The sequence below is a fragment of the Montipora capricornis genome, chromosome 4 (assembly GCF_036669925.1).
Source record: "Montipora capricornis isolate CH-2021 chromosome 4, ASM3666992v2, whole genome shotgun sequence".
NCBI classification, from domain to species: Eukaryota; Metazoa; Cnidaria; class Anthozoa; order Scleractinia; family Acroporidae; genus Montipora; species Montipora capricornis.
This window is the reverse complement of record NC_090886.1, coordinates 53,207,081-53,224,486: the sequence shown is the minus strand read 5'-3', so window position 1 is coordinate 53,224,486 and position 17,406 is coordinate 53,207,081. Positions and strand designations below refer to the sequence as shown.

The following is a 17,406-nucleotide window of genomic DNA, read 5'->3' as shown; positions in this document are numbered from 1 at the left end:
AACGTTAATGTAGTTCTGGTAAGTCCTTTGGAATATATTCAGAAGCAACAAGTTCCAAAAAGAACAGAATGGAACTTTAGTGCTGCCACATTCGGGGAATCCGCCGAGCTTGACAGAGAAATTTGATATCGTTTAGGGGAGCGCTGAACAATGCTTTAGTGGCACACTTCTCACAAAATGATAGTTGAGTAGCTGCTGCTGGAAAACTAGACATTTTCTTCATATTACAGTGATATTAGTATCTTTTATTGTCACCTCAAATAATCAAGTTTAAATAAAGTTCATTGTACTGTTGATTGCGAATGATGATAACATGAAGTATTCAGCGTTTTCTTCGATTTCATCTTGAAATTATTTGTTCCTTGATGGTTTGAACAGAGGAACCGCACCAACTGTCAAGCGGGATTTGTAGAAATACCTTTGATTGTATGGATAAAGTCTGACTTCGCAGACATTCCAGCTAGAGTTCTATTTTGTTTTTGTTGCACCTTTCCTTGAATCGCAACGTGCAGGTACTTTCTGGTAAAACCTGATTGGCTCACATTTATAGCATGACACATGATAACATCACTCTTGACAGGTGGGGGGCAGATGACTCGTTAAGAAATTGTATCAGGCATACACCTGTACCTTTTCCGCCCTGTCTAAAGAAAAGTATGCCTGATTGCAGGTTAAAACAAATTAGGCAAACCACCAAAAGACTTTGTTCCAACCTGTTGTTCTGTTGGGATGACCCAACCATGGGAGTTGAGTGCTCTCAAGACAGGATCTGGAAAAATGATATCGTCATCTTCTATACAACCATTATTCAAGGCTGCAAATACAAATAAAAACTATTAATTAAGTGTGACATGTGTCAAGTTGGAGCATTTTGAACAATATACATTGAATTTTGAGGCCAGAGATCTTCGCAGTTGTGAACACTCCATTAGCAGACATGAAAGGAAAGCCTTAAAAATTCATGCTTCAATGGGATTCGAACCTCTGACCTCTGTGATGCCAGTGCAGTTCTCTACTAATTGAGCTATCGAGCCAACTAGAACATGGCCACTTTGAGAGTTCACAATAAACATGTAAACCAGTAGCCTCGGAGGTGAATTTGTCCTTAAGTTTGTATGTGAGTATTGGGATGACATGTCCTCAGCTATAGGGAACTGGTATGGAAACATGCCATTGTTCTCTCTTGACATTCTATAACAATGCTGTTGGGGACATTTAGGGAATCATATGGCCCCTCCTTAACCAACAACTTCTGCATCTCTGCCAGATTTGCTAACAGCCACCCACCTGTTTGGCTTTTATTAGAAGCCACGGCCCGGGTACTAGCACCCATCTACGCTGAGTACAGTACCCGCCTGTGCTCAAAGGAGGTCTCAAGATCAAAGCCAGACTATATTATATTGGGGTGTACATTTATTCTATCACAAGGTCCCTTCTACTTTAAAACTTAATGAAACCCCTTTGTTGTATGCACACTTGTTGCTGGAGTAATCTTTCCTCTGCCACACATTGCTTGATTTCATACGGCGGTGAGTTTCCCCAACCAGTGATTTAATGGAGTAGGAGGAACCCATAACAATCCCTCCAAGGGCTTGGAGTGAGAAATAGAAAGCATACACCATAACATGCAAATTTGGTAGAAGAACTTTGGCGTGATATTATTTATTCGAAATCAGAGACACCATCTAGTAGTCACAATGGCAAAAGAATAATTTGGGCTGGATCATCACACAAAAGTTGGCATAACCTATATACAGCCAAGATGAGTACAAGGGTTTAGAAGGTCAAGCTGTTCTGGAGTCAGAGAACACAGAATGCACAGAAAGCTGAGGATTTGTTAAAAGTGTTGCATGTTCTGTCTCTCAACTTGCATCACCGCAAACACTCAATCCATGTGAGTGGCCAACGTATTGACCCTTGGGGGGAGGGGAAGCAATGTAGGTCTTGTCATCATTGCGATTGAGGGAATCAGCACGCATTTGATTTTGTGGTCAAATCAGCATCAACAAAATGTTTCACGGCAAGGTATTTTACGCACTACATAATTATGGAAATCAACATGAAAGGCAATTTAAGGTTGTTGTCAAATTGATTGGATGCTACAGAAAATACACTCGAATTATTCGAATTTTCCCCCGTGTCAGCCGTGTGAAGGTCCGTGAGCAGTTGAATTGAGTGACAATGAAGAATGCTAACAGTTTGCAACATGTTTAAAGAAAAAGAAGGTTTTGCTGTGCAAGAAAACAAGGGAAATCATTATCCATGGGAAACAAACATGTTCAGCGATCGATCAGCTAGTGTTGTGTTTATGTGTCAGGTATCGACTTCAAATCAAACTGTATCAACTTGTGCAGGTATATTTTGTTCTTTGATTTTCATTGTTCTTTCCAACGTTAAAGAAAGTAATTCCTAAGTCGCAAGCTTGTACAGCAAGTAGACAGTTTTTCAAGTTAGTTCAAATTGTTGTTAAGGTACTTTTTACAACTGCGCACAGTTTAACATTTAATTTACAACACAAATTGTGAAGTATATTTTTAACCCCAGCAAAATAAAGGAGACATTTTATCAAGCAAATGTAGTGTTTGGTGTATTATTTATGACAGTGTATGTTTTGTAGAGGCAACATTAGCTCAATTATTTTTTGTGAAGGTCAATCGCCGCTCAACATCGGAGATCTCATTGGTCACAAAGGTTTGACCGCTTTTGTGGGAATTCATCTCCTGTGGGAATATAACATCAGCTCTTTTGACTTTTTTGAAAATTACATTTTAAGGTAGATGCCTTGTCAAACGAATATGCTTTCGCCCTGGATCAAAATATAATGAAAACCCTACCCTAGTGGGAAAATGTTTGTTGAGGAGTGCCATGTGAGGAGCCTGAACCAGGGTCTTTCCCCTCAATGACAAAGGAGGCAGAGAAGAGAGACCCTGGGGATGAGGCTGCCAGCATTATAGCTAAAAGAACTCAGTTACCCATTTAAACAAGCATTTAAACCTTGTGCCAATGCATTCTTTTTTACTACGGTCCTTCTAATTTGCCGCTAAATAATGCAAACCTTTAAGAATCTTTTTCAACTCCATTGCTAAAGTTGTGAAGGGTTTATCATCTCCATAATCTGCAGAAAAGTCTTGCAACCATGAAATGAAGGATGGTAAGAAAGCCAATCCCTGTTATTTACACAAAAATAATAATGACAAATTACTGGTACCGGTAAGTCATAAAGTCACATAGACTTAACTGATTGGATTGTAATGTGAAGTGCTAGTTTTCTACCCCATATGATCCATGTGAGCATTAGCCCTGCTAATGCCTGCTCCTGTCTGACCTTGTAGCTCAGTCGGTAGAGCAGCGGTGATCTAACCCGAAGGTCGTGGGTTCAATTCCCACCCTGGTCAGAGTTTTTCTCTTCTTGTGTGGGCCCATTTCCATTAGTAGGGCTAATGCTCACATGGTTCATATGGGGTAGAAAACTAGCACTTCACATTACACTCTAATCAGTTAAGTCTGTTGAAACATAAAGTCACATAGTTGATTTTTTCTTTCTTGTTATTTAAACCTAAAGATTGAGAGTATGCTTTTTTAGTAGTTCAGATAAGCTCTACTGGCAAGCTAAATGGAATCTAAAAAGGGGATACACTGGGATTAATACAAGGGGGTTTACACACAAATTGATGAGTGACGGTCACTCGATTTTTTTGTTCAGGTTCCAGCTGTTCAGAGATGTGGATGACGTTATTCAGTGGATAAATAGAGTATAAATTTACTTCACATTAAATGTTGGACAAGATTCTGCACACATTTCACTTGGCTGACAGTCCTTTAAGTGTACACATTCGTGGTTACATGATTAAATACCCCTTTGACACCTAAACCGGCCTAAACTGGCCAGACTATTTTATTCTGTCTGATGCCAGACGATTTTACTCGTCAATGGGGAACCCTCAGGAGTCGATGGGATACTAAAATTTTTCCACAGACCGATGACACTGTGGGATAGTCGTTCATCCACGGGATAAAGGTGTCCACCGTTTGAAAAACTGGGATGTGGTGAACAACTTGCTGAGATATTTTGATGACCTGAGACCCATATCTCTTATCTGCTTTCCCTAAAGCTTAACTCATAATAGGCCATTTCCGAGTTCATGTCTGCCTCCTCTTCAAAGCGAGTCTAAGTGCGAAGTTTTTCTTATGAAAATTAGTTTTCATTTGTAAGTAAAATAGAAGTAATTACCATCACAAAAACTTTGCACTTAGACTCGCTTTGAAGAGGAGGCAAACATGAACTTGGAAACGCCCTATTGGACCCCTGGGAGTGAGACTTGCGGTAACACATCTTACTCTGTCCAATGCCAGACGATTTTACTCTCGTCAACTGGGGGCATCCTAGGGCCTTTGAGGTGTTAATGGGTTAATTAACCATGGGTGCAGATGTACATTCAGATAAATCCAATTCGCTTGATTCAATTGTAGATGCCTTGCAAGTAATCTAATAAGAGACATCCACAGGTGACAATTTCATACATTGGTATACAGTAAGAAACTCTGCTTTGGAATCAACAAGTTTTAGTATAAATACACAGGTGATTATACAAAACTGCGCACTCTCATTGGCTCGCTATCTCGGATTATCAGCCGATAATCACCTCAACGGACAAAATGGCTGCCAGTAGTCGTTTTGCCACTGTAAGTGAAGATGATTTTCGCGTTGAAATGTTTTTTTTTTCTCTTTTTTGAAATAATCACCTGTATATTTATACTAAAACAATTATTCGCCTCAGGCTCAGTGATTATCGTTGAATATTCACCGAGACAAAGTCGAGGTGAATATTCACCGATAATCACTGAGCCTGAGGCGAATAATATTACTGTTAATTATTTAGCAATCACAACTCACAAGGGCCAACATACAGAAGTGTGTAAGTGTGTAGCACTAATAATAATAATTTGTTTGATTAAATAAACAAATAAATGAAAAAAGTAATAAACAAATAAATACCAAAATGGTGGCCATTTTGGAATAAGGTGTATAGATATTGGTTTTTCAATATTCATCTTTATAATTTTCATTTTCAAACCTGTAAAATACTGTTCATAAAACAGGTATTGCCCAGATTCATTAGGCCAGGAGGGAGATCTGGAAACAAAACAGTGGAAATTTTGCTTAAAAATCACACTGTGCGATACTGGAGTGCTCAGATGGGGTGGGTTGGATCTTAAAAGAGTATATTTTTAAGGAGATGAGAGTAAGAAAGATAGCACGAAAGAGTAAAATAGTATTAAACAGCTCAAGGCACAACAGATTGAAACAGCTGACAGATACCGCAGTCGATCAAATTCTTAAACCACGTTGGAGCCATGTTTTCAAATCTTACCCCTCCTAATTCGTGTCTTCTTTTTCTTTCCATCGGGAGCCAAAAAAACATAGAAACTAGCGCCAATTGCAGCCGCTGCAGCAAAAATGGTCAAAGTGCGGCCATCCATCTTGATTTCAACTTCACATTGCATTTGAGGTATTCTTACACGAAAGTAGGTTTATTGCTCATTACGCGAATTAAATATGGCGGACAGTGAAAAGGAGAGCTCCGACAAGAAATCGTCGAAAAAGCCTGTAATCCCAAGAGGTGCGACAGAAATACAAAAGATGAAGCTGGAAAAGCTTATGAAAGACCCTGTATGTTGTGTCTTAATGCAGTCTTTGAAAAATTCGGGGCTGGTAGGAAGCTGAAACGCTTCAACTGCTTATCAACCTGATCATGGTAAACTCGCGTTTTACACATTTTACAGGATAAAACAGTGTCAATTCCAGACCTTCCAAAGCAGTGGAAACCAGGAGAGGCCCCAGAGTTTATCCGATTTGTGATGGGTAAGTGATTCATTATTATTTACTCGAGAACATGTGCAGAGACGTCAGGTGAGATTCGTCCCTGCTGGATAGGGCTTTCCTCTAAATTTGTATTTCTCGTTTATTTGTTCTCTAATCTCTTCGAGATTTTGGTTGTTTGAGCGCCCGAATAAAACGTTTTCTCTCTGGGGAAATAACAACTCCAATGCCAGAAAGAAAGCTCAGGAGGGTGCTGAAATAAAGATTTCAACTCGACTGTTGTCAAGCTTTAAACTCTGCGTAGGCCACTTTAAAAGTACTGTACCATATAATACTCAATGTTTGTCTCCCAAATTTTTGCATAAGTATTGTTTCCAGTTTCTCTTGGGATTTCAATACAATGGTCCAAAGAGAAAACAAAAACAATGCTTATGCAATTTTTTTTTCAGTGGGGGAGACAAAAAGTATTTTGGCAGTTCCAATTAGGAGGACCAATTTATGAGGGGCTGTTCTTTTCAGGTTCTAGTGCAGGAGCTGGTAGTGGAGAGTTCCATGTTTATCGTGCAACAAGAAGGAGAGAGTACAACAGGGTGGCATACATTGATAAAATGGCAGAACAGGTATTGTTTGTAGCTACCATTGTGATGAGCTACCATGGTTTCCTGCTCCCAGAAAGAACTTAAAGTAAAATTAAAATAATCCTTTATTTGCTCATGTTGTACCTGTAAGGCTAAATTACATGAGGAGTCAGTGACACATACAAAGTAACAAACTATTGAAATCTAAAAGTTATGAACTGGTTAAGACAATTAATAATTTGATCAATAATTTTTGTTCTGTCCTGTCTTACAGGTCCAGCCTCAACAAATAACCATGACCAATATCTGTGGGCTTTGGGATTAAGTTTTTCTGAAAACCTGGGTCCCCTATCTTCTAATGACAAAGTTCTTACAGATAGTGGTGCCCTTTCTTTGGCTGAGCAATGACACTCCTTCATTGGCAAGAGCTTTGTCATAGAAGACATCGAGGAAGATTATAGCAAGTACTCCTTTCTGGATTGCTTTGACGAGGGTAGATTGGCCCATTCAGGCACTGCATACTCCAGGCAGATGTCACTATGTCTATGATACACCTCAAGAAATACCCAAAACCATAGTGTATTCATTTAAAATATCCAAGAGTAGGATAATGCCCTCATACAGACCATGCTTACTGTTATGTGAAAAACGCACAGGAGTGGCAATGACTGATTTAAGATTTGTTCAAATCCATCAATATTTTGAATCGAGGGGTCCCTGCCAGAAAGCTTTGCATTGGGAACAATACTTAAATGGTTGGATTCATTGTAGTTGAAATTTATGTGACTGTTTTCTTAATTCTAGATCATGAAAATAAGTGAAGGACAAGGTAATTTTGAATCACAACCAGGAACATGATGATAATAATAATAATAATAATTATAATTATTATTATTATTATTATTCAAACTGTTTTGTCAGTTACTGGTCATTAAAAGTCTTTCCTTTCCGATATACACAGAATGAACTTAATCAAAGTTATCACAAGAAGCTTGAAGACAACAAAGCCCAGGCAGAGGAGAGAACAGCAAAGAAAAGGGCTAAAAGGTTACTTGCAAACATGCATTTATTTGTACCTTTTGCTTACTGGTACCTTACATTTGTATAGCAAAATGTTGTTTTGTAAAGTCATGTGCTTGATCGTTGGATAATTTTTTTTAGACAACGAAAGAAACAGAAAAAAATGGGGGCAAAACGGAAGAAAGATGAAACAAAACAGGCAGATGGTGAGTTGCCATGTTATCTTGTGTTCAAGTGCCCCTGTGAACAAAACATCAATTCTTGTTTTTCTTTGGATTTCAAAACTATGTTAACTGCGACCAGAGTTTTAAGCGTTGAATTTAAAAAAGGGACCTCTATATTTTAACTGGAATTTTCCTATTTAATGGTCTGCCATTACTAATTTTAAAATCTTGAGAGAGCTGGATCGAGGAGAAAATGACGTTGAAGGCTCACTAGTTTAACAATGCAATGCGGGTGTACGCCACAGAGTTAAGGCCGGGACACACTACGCGTCAAGTCGCAGCAACATGTCTCTGCGACAAGTTGTTCCATGTGTACTACTTGCAAAACAAGTCGCTGCGACACGACGCCTGTTCGGTGCACACGCAGTGATCTCGTATGAGGGGGAATGTGAACTAGTTTTCTAATTCAATGTGGCTGACCATATGACGCTCTCTCATTGGTTCATTTATATTTTGTCGCAGCGACTTGTTGCCAGAAGTGTACACACAATGCGACAATGCTGCTTTCGCTAATTTTGTCGCTGCGATAAGTCGCACAAATTCAAATTGGTTTGAATTCGTGCGAGTGATCGCAGCGACAATGATTTTCATGAAATTAACCGTGTCACACAAGGCAATTTGTTGCGGCGACCTGTCCCCGTGACGTGTCGCAGCGACTTATAGCCTAGTGTGTCCCGGCCTTTAATATGCAGCACGGGAGACTTTTAAACTTGCATTTTGCATACACAATTAGCTGCATTCACACACTGAAATTTTAAATTAGTGAGCCTTTGACGTCACTTTTCCCTGGATCCAAGCCTTGAGGTCCAATCGGTCAGTTTTGAACGTGAGTAATGGTGGACTATGAAATATAGAACTTACACTCAAGTAAACGGCCTTTGGACAAAATTTAGCCAGTAAGGTGTTAAGCAAACACACTTTCAAAAGGAAGTGATTTTTTTCCATCACAGGGACACTTTAAGAATATTATATTTTAATTGCAGCCACATTACTTTGAGTTTGATAAGCATCACTATTAATCTTTTTCCAAACCTAAGAGACGCTGTTTCTTTACTACTTTAATTAACAACATTTTGTGATATCTCCCATTGTTTGGTAATGTGCCAACCAGAGGTTTTATGGCCGTTGACACAATGGTTTCTTTTTACCAGTGTTCGGCAAATTTGACCAGTGTTGGTTTTTTTCAACATTTTCTTATGAATAATAGTGATCCTTGAAAATTCATGTTGAAGATGATGACTGTTTTTTCAGGGTCAAAAGAAAATAATAATCATAATAATAATAATCTATACAATTATATAGATGATGATGATGATGATGATTACTTTATATAGATGATTGTTGAAGTATGCAAAAGTTAATTAAATTCTTTTTCTCCCAAATTCTGGTTAGAATGATAATCACACTTTGTCATTCAAATAATGAATGTTTTAGATTCCTGTTTTTTTTTTTAATTTGATGTTTAGGTGACAGTGATCAGAGGCAAGAGGATAGTAGCGAGGATGATGGTGACTATGAAAATGATGAGGACGACAAACCACATTTTGTTATTGGAGGACAGTGAAATGAGATGATTGCCAGATAAAGAACAACTTGCTGTAAATGTGAAACTGGCTAAATTCAATTTTATTGGTAAAACAGCAATACCATCAGACAGACAGGGAATTTCAACACAAGAAATTCTGAGATGGGGGAGCAAGTGACTCTGTCCGTAGACTGAGAAATTTTTGTTCATGAATGCTTGACAGTCAAACTTGCACGACTGAATAAAACTGTCTTGGATGGAATGGAATAACACACCTTACTTTCAGGACTTGGTGGAGGAATAAAAGGAAAGCAAACAGTCAAGGATGAAACATCTCTGATGGGAAAATTTGCCTCCAGGAAGAAAGACTTAAATCAATGATATTCATAAAAGAAGTCACTTTTATTGACAGTTTAATGGGCAACATCATGTCCATGTTTGTTGTTGCTTTACACCAGTTCTCTGTTTTGCCAAGGAGATGAGCAAGAAAGCATCCATCTCCTTGGAGACCCAGGGGCAGTCAGTCTAGACGAGACCAGAAAATCATGGGGAAAACCGGGACTGGCGGTTTGGCCCATGGTTTTCTCGTCCTGTCTCGACTGACTGCCCTATGGTCTCCCAGGATGGATCACTTTCAGTTCTACAATAATTAGATTACTCATTTAGAGCAGGTCTTTCTCCTTTCTTACAACTTGAAGAATCCACTTGTTCAAAAATCAACATTTTGGTCCTTTTGCAGAGACAATGTAATCGTACATGAAAAGCGGTCCTTGCACCAGTGATATGCTTTATGCTGAATAAAAATTACAACTGGTATGTCAAGGTTGAGGGAAGTTACTGAAGCTTGACAAAGTTTTGCAAATCTTCCAGGAACTTGATGTATTGCTGCTGTTCCAGTGCTGTACTGAAGTCGAGAAGCCACTGGCAGCATTCATTGTCAACCCCTCTCTCAGCCAGCATGTTCAAAAGCATTACATACAGGTTCTGTGGAAGTAATGTTTTACGAGATTAATACATAATTTATTAAAAAAGTCTTTTCAAAGAATGGACTGCTTCATTCCTTGAGATGGTTACGCATGTCCCAATATCAAAAGGTATTTCTTGAATAATCCATCAAGGATAACAACATCATGATCGAAGGAACTTTGACTGCCAAGTATGTGACTAGCTCTGAAGAGCATGTAAACTTGCAGGAGCTGGTACACTAGATCAAATCAAGGGAATTTAACAACTGCGTCGCTATGGGGAGGTTGGGTGCCTGAGACATCCTGGAGCTTCCACTTTTGGCAGCGAGCTCCAAGATGGAGACTGCACCGATGGCTGCCAAAACCGGATAACCCAGCCATCCGTCACACTGATAAACAGTAGAAAGTAGCGAGCTGCTTCACACAAAATTCTCCTTCTTCCCGCCGTAAGGGTGAAAGGTGACTCTGGCTTTCAACTTTTCATCAAAGTGCCATCCACCATCTTGAAACACCCTTCAGACATAGTTTGATCCTACTATGGTTTGAAGAAATTTGAATGTAGCGTTAATAGAAGGTTACAATTCAAAGACCAATTTAATCCATTGACTCCTAGGAGTGAGACTTCATAGATTTTACTTTGTCTAATGCCAGATGATTTTACTCGTCGGGGGGGGGGGGTAGTTTAGGAGTTAATGAGATAGGCTACATGCAAATTTCTTCAAACTGCAGTAGCTATGTACTTATTGACAGAGTGGGAGGGCCGGACGGGAAAATATTAATTTTGACCCAAGGTCATGGCGCACGGACCTCGCTGCAACATGACCGAGAGCCAAATATTTTCCTGTCTGGCCCGACCTAAACTCAGTCAATAAGCATGTTATCATATGGGCTCTTTACACTATTTAACAGGACTCAAAAGATGAAGTTGGGACAAAATAAAAAGCAAGAATATGCACAGAAATTTATCTAAGATGTTGTTTGCATTTGCTTTTCAAGCTGTAAATTACTTGCATGTTTAAAAGCTACGGAATCCCCTAAAATGCAATCGCACAGAGCACTACGTGTTCGTAGTGGGGCCGGATGGCTTTTTCCGGCCCTGTTCGCGCTAATGCGTACGGCCTGGGATTTTCCCAATGAAAGCGTGCGCAGGGCCGTACGGGCCTTATGATAAATCAAAGTATGTCACCTTCATTCACCTATCAATCTTACTTATTTTATCAAAGCCCTGGGAATACAAAATTAGTATGGATAATCAAATGGTGACAAGTGAAATTAGGGAACAATTTCACATGCGTTTTGTCCAAAAACGAATAATTTCCCGAGACTTTAGGTGAGGAAAATTATTTGATTTTGGACAAAACGCAAGTGAAATTATTCCTTAATTTCACAAGTATACCATTTTGATTACCTAGCTTTTAATATCATGAGTGACAAATTACTTTCATAAGACGCCATTTTGGCACTGTAGAAAAAGTTGCCATGGCAAAATTGTAATTTCACACCTGCGTCACCCATTTTATAAATCTCTTACTGCATCCACTCATTAATGCATCACCAGTTTAAGATACTTACACTATCCATGTTTTCTGTCTCGGCTGAATACACTGTTTTCTCGTTGTCTCTTCCAGGAGTATCCATGACTGACACATTAATAATATGTATCATTTCAGGAGCAGCTCTGTCAACCTCTCCTTCTCCATCAGATATTAAATCCTCATTTAAATCAGTGTTAAACTCACAATAGAACTTTAATGTATGACCCTATAAAAAAACAACCTTTAATGAAAAACAAACATTCCATGCTAGTTGTCTCCTGTGTTCTTTTTTTTTGAGAGTGAAAGGTGACTCTGACCTTCAACCTTCTTTGATCAGAGTGCCATCCACCATCTTGAATGAAATAATGGGGTTTTGAAAAGAGTTTTCTTGCTCATTCTTTGACACCAAACCTGAGCAGAATTATGTTCTGACCAGTAGTGAAATAAGACTGATGATACAGCACATGCAAGTTGTGTAAATTGATGACATGTAAATTTTTTCACTTGCTTGGGAGCCCTGGTCATGCACCAAAGGAAACATTATCACCAAAGCAGACCCTTCTATTAACCCATTTCAGAATTGTAATTATTATTTTGAAATCTTCTATGGAAGAGGAGACTAGCTGGGAAAACCAAATGCAAATTAAATTGAAAAGAAATAATGAACAGAGAGATGGAAAAGGATCTCTCATGTTAAATTTTCGTTAACAAGATTAATGCAAATGTAATAACATAATATTACATGTAATAATAATGACCTTTATTTTAATTAAGTGTCAAGTGCACTAGAACAGTTTCCAATTGAGTGTCTAAAGAAATTAGTGAATTAATTTGGTTTTGCAATACTTCACTCAGCGATTGGTTCAACATTCTCGCACCATTTTTTTACCCAATCAGATGTGAAACCAAAACCAATCATGGCTCGCACATGCACCTTTTCCTGCGCTTTGTGTCGGCTACATGCAATTACTTCGACTTTTGATTGGTTTATTGGATTGTCTCCGTCCTTTTTGATTGGCCAAAGTAATTACTTCCGATTGGTTTTGGTTTTGGTTTTACAACACTCGCTTGAAAACCGCTTTAAGTGTTGAGGCACTAATTAGGACGATGTACAGAAATGAAATCAAATCAAATCAACACATCAGCAAATAATAAGTTAGACAAAGAGCAGGTGGCCAACAAACAGTTAACAGACAAGTGCATTAAAATTTGCTAGGGTTGCAGGTTTTCCATCCATCACGAACAGCTTGTTGTTGCTACATAAATGTGTGGCATCCTTCTTTCCACTTACAGTTTTCTTTGTAATTTCCACCATGAATAAAGGATATGACACAATCTAAAACAAAGACAATAAGAAATCTTTGATACTCAAACACTCACCAAAATTCAAGTGCCAAGCTTACTCTCTATATTATAGAATTACCAGCTCTTACCTTTCCTATAAACGCTTCATTGTCATCATGATCGACATCTTCACCTCCTTCGTCTTGGTTTATGTTTTCATTGAGATCAAATGACAAGACAATCCTTACAACATTGCATAAAACAATACTTATCAGTGACAAATCAATCCAAACACATTTTGCAGCCATGCTGAATTTGTTTTTACAAAGAATGAAAGGACCAAAAATGCTGGCAAAAATCAAAATCTTTAACCCATTGACCCCTAGCAATGGGACTCAATATATATTGACTTTTAATCTGTCTAACGCCAGATGATTTTACTCGTCAAGGGGGGCGGTCCAGGGCAGTTCAGGTATTAATGAGTTAACAAGAGCCAATTTTTTGGTATTGCATAACTAGTCATCTCAAGTACTTGGCAATAACTAAGTAAAGAATATTTGTTTGCTTTCTATTACTTATGCTACTTAACTGATTTCCCTTGAAGTGTCCCTAACCCTTCCAATTTGTTTTTCTTTGGTAGATTTTCACATCTTTCAAGAACTCATTTTAGAATTTTTTTTTTAAATATTGAATCCTAGTTTTTTTACGAGTGCTAAAAATGAAGGCAGTCTCGACTATTTCTTCATCAATCATTCGCATTAGTCCCCCACTCAGCCAAATGTGTCCATGAAAATCGTATCATGCAAGCTTGAGTTGTTGGAAGTGTCCTTTTCTTACATCACGGCTAAAAGTGTCAAATATCGGACGCTTCTTGTTGGCTCGTTCCTAATGAGCCCACAAGGCAATGATTTGTCCAGTGGGGCTTATAGCTTGCAAAAAATAAACAATTTCACTAACGTTAAGCGCACGTAAAAAAAATCAGGATTCAATATTTGAAAAATTTCCTTCTAAAAATGAGTTCTTGAAAGATATGGGGCGTTTCGAAACACAGGAACAGAACGGAATATTCCGTAATAAACCAGAAAATGCCTGAATGAGGCGGAATAACATCGGAATGAAACGAAATGAACAAGAATGGTACTGCAACAAGCCGGAATGACACCCAAATAAAGTGGAATATACAGGAATGAACCTGAGAATGCCAAAAATTAGTGTTTCGGTTAGCACCGACCGATTTTCGGTTGTTTCAGTCAGCTTTTGTTGTGTCACATAATTCCCTAAGGGAATTGCATGTGTTTTCGCCATTTGTAACATTTGGAGCACTTCAATCACGAGAAAAATTTGACCGGTATATCCATCGTTAAATTAATAATTATTTGTTGTGGAAGTAATATTTTTTTCCTGAATAAATACAGTAGCAAGTGAAACAGAATGTTATTCTAACAATTAGAATAACATTCCGTTTCTCTTGGTACTGTTATTATTGTTTTTGTCTATGGATCTCGGAGGCCGCTTTCTCTGTGTGAGTCACAAAACCTGTGAACATTTTTATGTCATTCTGACAGGTCAATTGTGTATTGACCAATCACAATCAAGTTCAGCACCCCATTACTTTCACAACAAATAATTATTCGTTTAATTTAGTGACAGACATACCTGTCAAATTTTTCTCATGACTTAAGTGCTCCAAATGTTAGAAAAGGCAAAAACACATGCAGTTCCCTTAGGGAATCACGTGACACAACAAAAGCTGACAGAAACAACCGAAAATCGGTTTCAGGTTCATTCCGCTATATTCCGCTTTACTTGGGTGTTGTTCTACCTCATTCCGTTGTCATTCCGGCTCGTTCCGGTATATTCTGGTACCATTCTTATTCATTTCGTTTCATTCCGGTGTTATTCCATCTCACTCCGGCATATTCCGGTTTATTCCAGTATGTTCCGTTCCGTTCCATTCTGTTCCTATGTTTAGTAACGCACAAAGTTATGAGAATCTACCAAAAAAAACAAGTTGAAAGGTTAGGGGCACTTTAAAATTAGAACAGTCTTCCATACTTTGCCATAATTCTCCCCATCCATGGACAGGTTGTATCAAGATCAAGTGTCAAGTTTACATGTACTTCAAAAATTACGTTAAATTTTTACAATGTCCACTACACACATATACCAAATGAATGCTAATCAAGGGTACACATGAGGGTAAACTTACAAGACACGAAATTAAGATAATAAAAAGAAACCAAACAAAATTATACATATTGGGATTACACAATAGACTGTAAAGAAAACTTGTATAGTTACATGTACATAAATATTAAAATAAGTTGAATTAATGAATAAAATAATAAAACAAAATATAGGGTACCACAAAAATGATTATTCAATTTTGATATCAATCAGTGGGCGTCAACATAAGCATGTATGGGTCATTTCCATCCATTTCTACTCTTCTCACTCTCTTTCTCTAACCCTATTTGTTCCTCCTTATATTTCCCTTTCTTTTGACAGTGTCAGGAGTCACAGGTCACAAATTATTAAATGCAAATTAGAAATGCTACTGAGAAAACCAATGGCAACCCACCTCTCACCATTGTGCTCTCGTTCCAGTTTGACATGTGTTCCCTCTACCTTTGGCTGTTGAATAATAATTATTTAATAAGCAGTGATTTCCAATGTTAGAAATCGCTGATCGCATTATAACAAGGATTACATATTTGCCAAAGGCAAGTTTTTTCCTTGTTAAATTACTCTCTGCAAGTTTACACACACAAAAATAGAAATTATGGATACAACCATACACATGTATCTGTATCAAAAACAGGTAGAAATAAGAGCAAGAAGACCCTTTTTTGTAAAACATTATTCCTAGGTTAAGAGGTAAGCTCTTAGAAAATACATGGTAAAAAGGGAGACAAAATAAACCCATATTACTTAGTAAAGATGTTCCTCTTTTACAAAGTAAACCTTTTCAAAGCTTTGTTGGATCTTTCCTAGGTTGAGAATGATGAAAGTGCTAAACTACATACTGAAACATAATGTTTTGTTGCTCTCACTAGAGCCTCAAATCTAAAACCTTGTCAGAAGATAAAAGAAAAAATACTTACCTTAAATAGCATTGATGAGGGAACTGTAGAGGAAGCGTCTTTTTCATGTTGTATTTCTTGTTTCAGGAAGCTCATAAGTTCACTATCTGCTGTTTGAAAATACATAAATACCTATAAGAGGTGATAAAATGTCAAACCCCTGCTGACAACAATATCAGACAAATGTAGTTGGAACACCAAATGAAAGATCTTGTTTAATTTTCTAATTTTCCTTGATTTAATGCAAAAAGAAGTTTGTTTCAGGGACTGTCAAGAGGTGGAGGAAGTGAGGGGGAGGGGGCTGGAGTTTTGGTGACTCCAACAAATGAGATGTCTCTTGAAGGTACATACATGTATCTCACTGTACAGCAGGATGGATGCATAAAGAGGTGTTCAGGTCAGTGGGATAAAATAATCCATAAAGTTTATTCTAGTTCATAGTTTACACCTTTTTTTCTTTTTCAAGGATTGTTTTCTCAGATTATGCTAATAAAAGAAAGAAAGAAAAGAAAACAATGATTGTAAAAAATCTGAGCCAGGAAAGCATTTAAATCATGGCATAATTAGGTCTTGACTTGCAATCATGTGACCATATTCTCCAGACATAATAATAGTCTTAAGGCATCCTTGTTAACAAAATGTGCTAATAGGAGTTTTGGCACTGATGTGGGTGAGGTGACAAGACATTATGCAAGCCAAGTTCTTCCAGATCTAGACTGTCTACAAAACATTGCTTGCTCAATTTAAAAAGGGGTGAACCTTTCATTTTTGTACTGTGTGTTGATCCTTGTGAGTGTGAGAGAGAGACATGCTTCATACAAAATAACTAAACAAACCTTGGGTGTATTTATGCATTTCGCAGGCACAAACTTTGGAGCAAGCGCAAGAACTGACAAGTCCTGGATTTTGCGAAGCACCACGTGTAGTTGCTGCGAACACTGACCGCGATCGACAAGAACTTACAAGGTTACTCGACATATTTCTACTGGGTAGCAGCCTTGTAGTCCTTCTGGAAAACAACCTAACTAGCCCTGCCATAGTTGACAAAATTATTTTGTAAGGAGAAAAACTCAAAAGGATTTAGAAAATATGATTGATAAATTTGTACAAGGCTCGGCACCATAGCAAACGAATACCAAGAAGCCGAGCCTTCATGTTGTGATGGAAAGTACGTCATTCCAAGCAATAATATAGTGTCCCACTGTATTGTCCCTTTTAAAGTTCGGTAACACATCACAGATGACGTCAAAATGTGGTAACATGGAATCGATATTACGGATAATTATTAAAAGCTCTTGATGATGACGTCAGCTATGCGTCTGTCCTCTAATATCATGATCGGAACCGATGAAAATTGGTGCCTTAACCATC

The 17,406-nt window shown here is 38.0% G+C and overlaps 3 protein-coding genes across 5 annotated transcripts in view; 1 reads left to right on the top strand and 2 right to left on the bottom strand.

Annotated features, from left to right (window-relative positions):
* LOC138047425 (ubiquitin carboxyl-terminal hydrolase 30-like) overlaps positions 1–5,487 on the bottom strand; it is a 15,435-nt gene extending 9,948 nt beyond the window's left edge. For both annotated transcript variants that reach the window (XM_068894271.1, XM_068894272.1), the window contains exons 1-4: positions 5,373–5,487; positions 5,076–5,134; positions 3,056–3,167; positions 714–814 (exon numbers count right to left, since the gene is read on the bottom strand). In XM_068894271.1, coding sequence (XP_068750372.1) covers positions 714–814; positions 3,056–3,167; positions 5,076–5,134; positions 5,373–5,481 — 381 coding nt within the window. In that variant the 5' untranslated portion in view covers positions 5,482–5,487. The remainder of the gene's footprint in view (positions 1–713; positions 815–3,055; positions 3,168–5,075; positions 5,135–5,372) is intronic.
* Positions 5,488–5,540: 53 nt separating this feature from the next.
* On the top strand, positions 5,541–10,210 carry LOC138047424 (PRKR-interacting protein 1 homolog). Its single transcript, XM_068894270.1, has 6 exons — positions 5,541–5,671; positions 5,785–5,863; positions 6,341–6,441; positions 7,361–7,446; positions 7,561–7,625; positions 9,110–10,210. Exons 1-6 carry the CDS (start codon positions 5,558–5,560, stop codon positions 9,205–9,207), a joined length of 543 nt encoding a protein of 180 aa, XP_068750371.1. The 5' UTR covers positions 5,541–5,557; the 3' UTR covers positions 9,208–10,210.
* LOC138047423 (complement component 1 Q subcomponent-binding protein, mitochondrial-like) lies at positions 9,552–17,191 on the bottom strand. Of its 2 annotated transcripts, none has more exons than XM_068894266.1 (7): positions 16,872–17,191; positions 16,057–16,145; positions 15,534–15,586; positions 13,102–13,195; positions 12,960–13,004; positions 11,706–11,894; positions 9,552–10,152 (listed from the first exon to the last, which is right to left on the bottom strand). In XM_068894266.1, the coding sequence occupies exons 1-7, from the start codon at positions 17,071–17,073 to the stop codon at positions 10,003–10,005; spliced, it is 822 nt and encodes a 273-aa protein (XP_068750367.1). In that variant the 5' UTR covers positions 17,074–17,191; the 3' UTR covers positions 9,552–10,002. The 2 variants fall into 2 exon arrangements, with proteins under 2 accessions (XP_068750367.1, XP_068750370.1); XM_068894269.1 differs by having other exon boundaries at positions 16,057–16,142.
* Between the last annotated feature and the right edge of the window lie 215 nt (positions 17,192–17,406).

Bases quoted from the DNA above. Each gene is read 5' to 3' on its own strand.
- LOC138047423 (XM_068894266.1), bottom strand. From the start codon at position 17,073: ATGGCAGGGCTAGTTAGGTTGTTTTCCAGAAGGACTACAAGGCTGCTA. The intron at 16,146-16,871 runs GTTTGTTTAGTT...ATTTTCAAACAG, and splicing joins AATGCATAAATACACCCAAG to CAGATAGTGAACTTATGAGC. The intron at 15,587-16,056 runs GTAAGTATTTTT...ATTATTCAACAG, and splicing joins CCTCATCAATGCTATTTAAG to CCAAAGGTAGAGGGAACACA.
- LOC138047424 (XM_068894270.1), top strand. From the start codon at position 5,558: ATGGCGGACAGTGAAAAGGAGAGCTCCGACAAGAAATCGTCGAAAAAG. The intron at 6,442-7,360 runs GTATTGTTTGTA...CGATATACACAG, and splicing joins TTGATAAAATGGCAGAACAG to AATGAACTTAATCAAAGTTA. The intron at 7,626-9,109 runs GTGAGTTGCCAT...TTTGATGTTTAG, and splicing joins TGAAACAAAACAGGCAGATG to GTGACAGTGATCAGAGGCAA.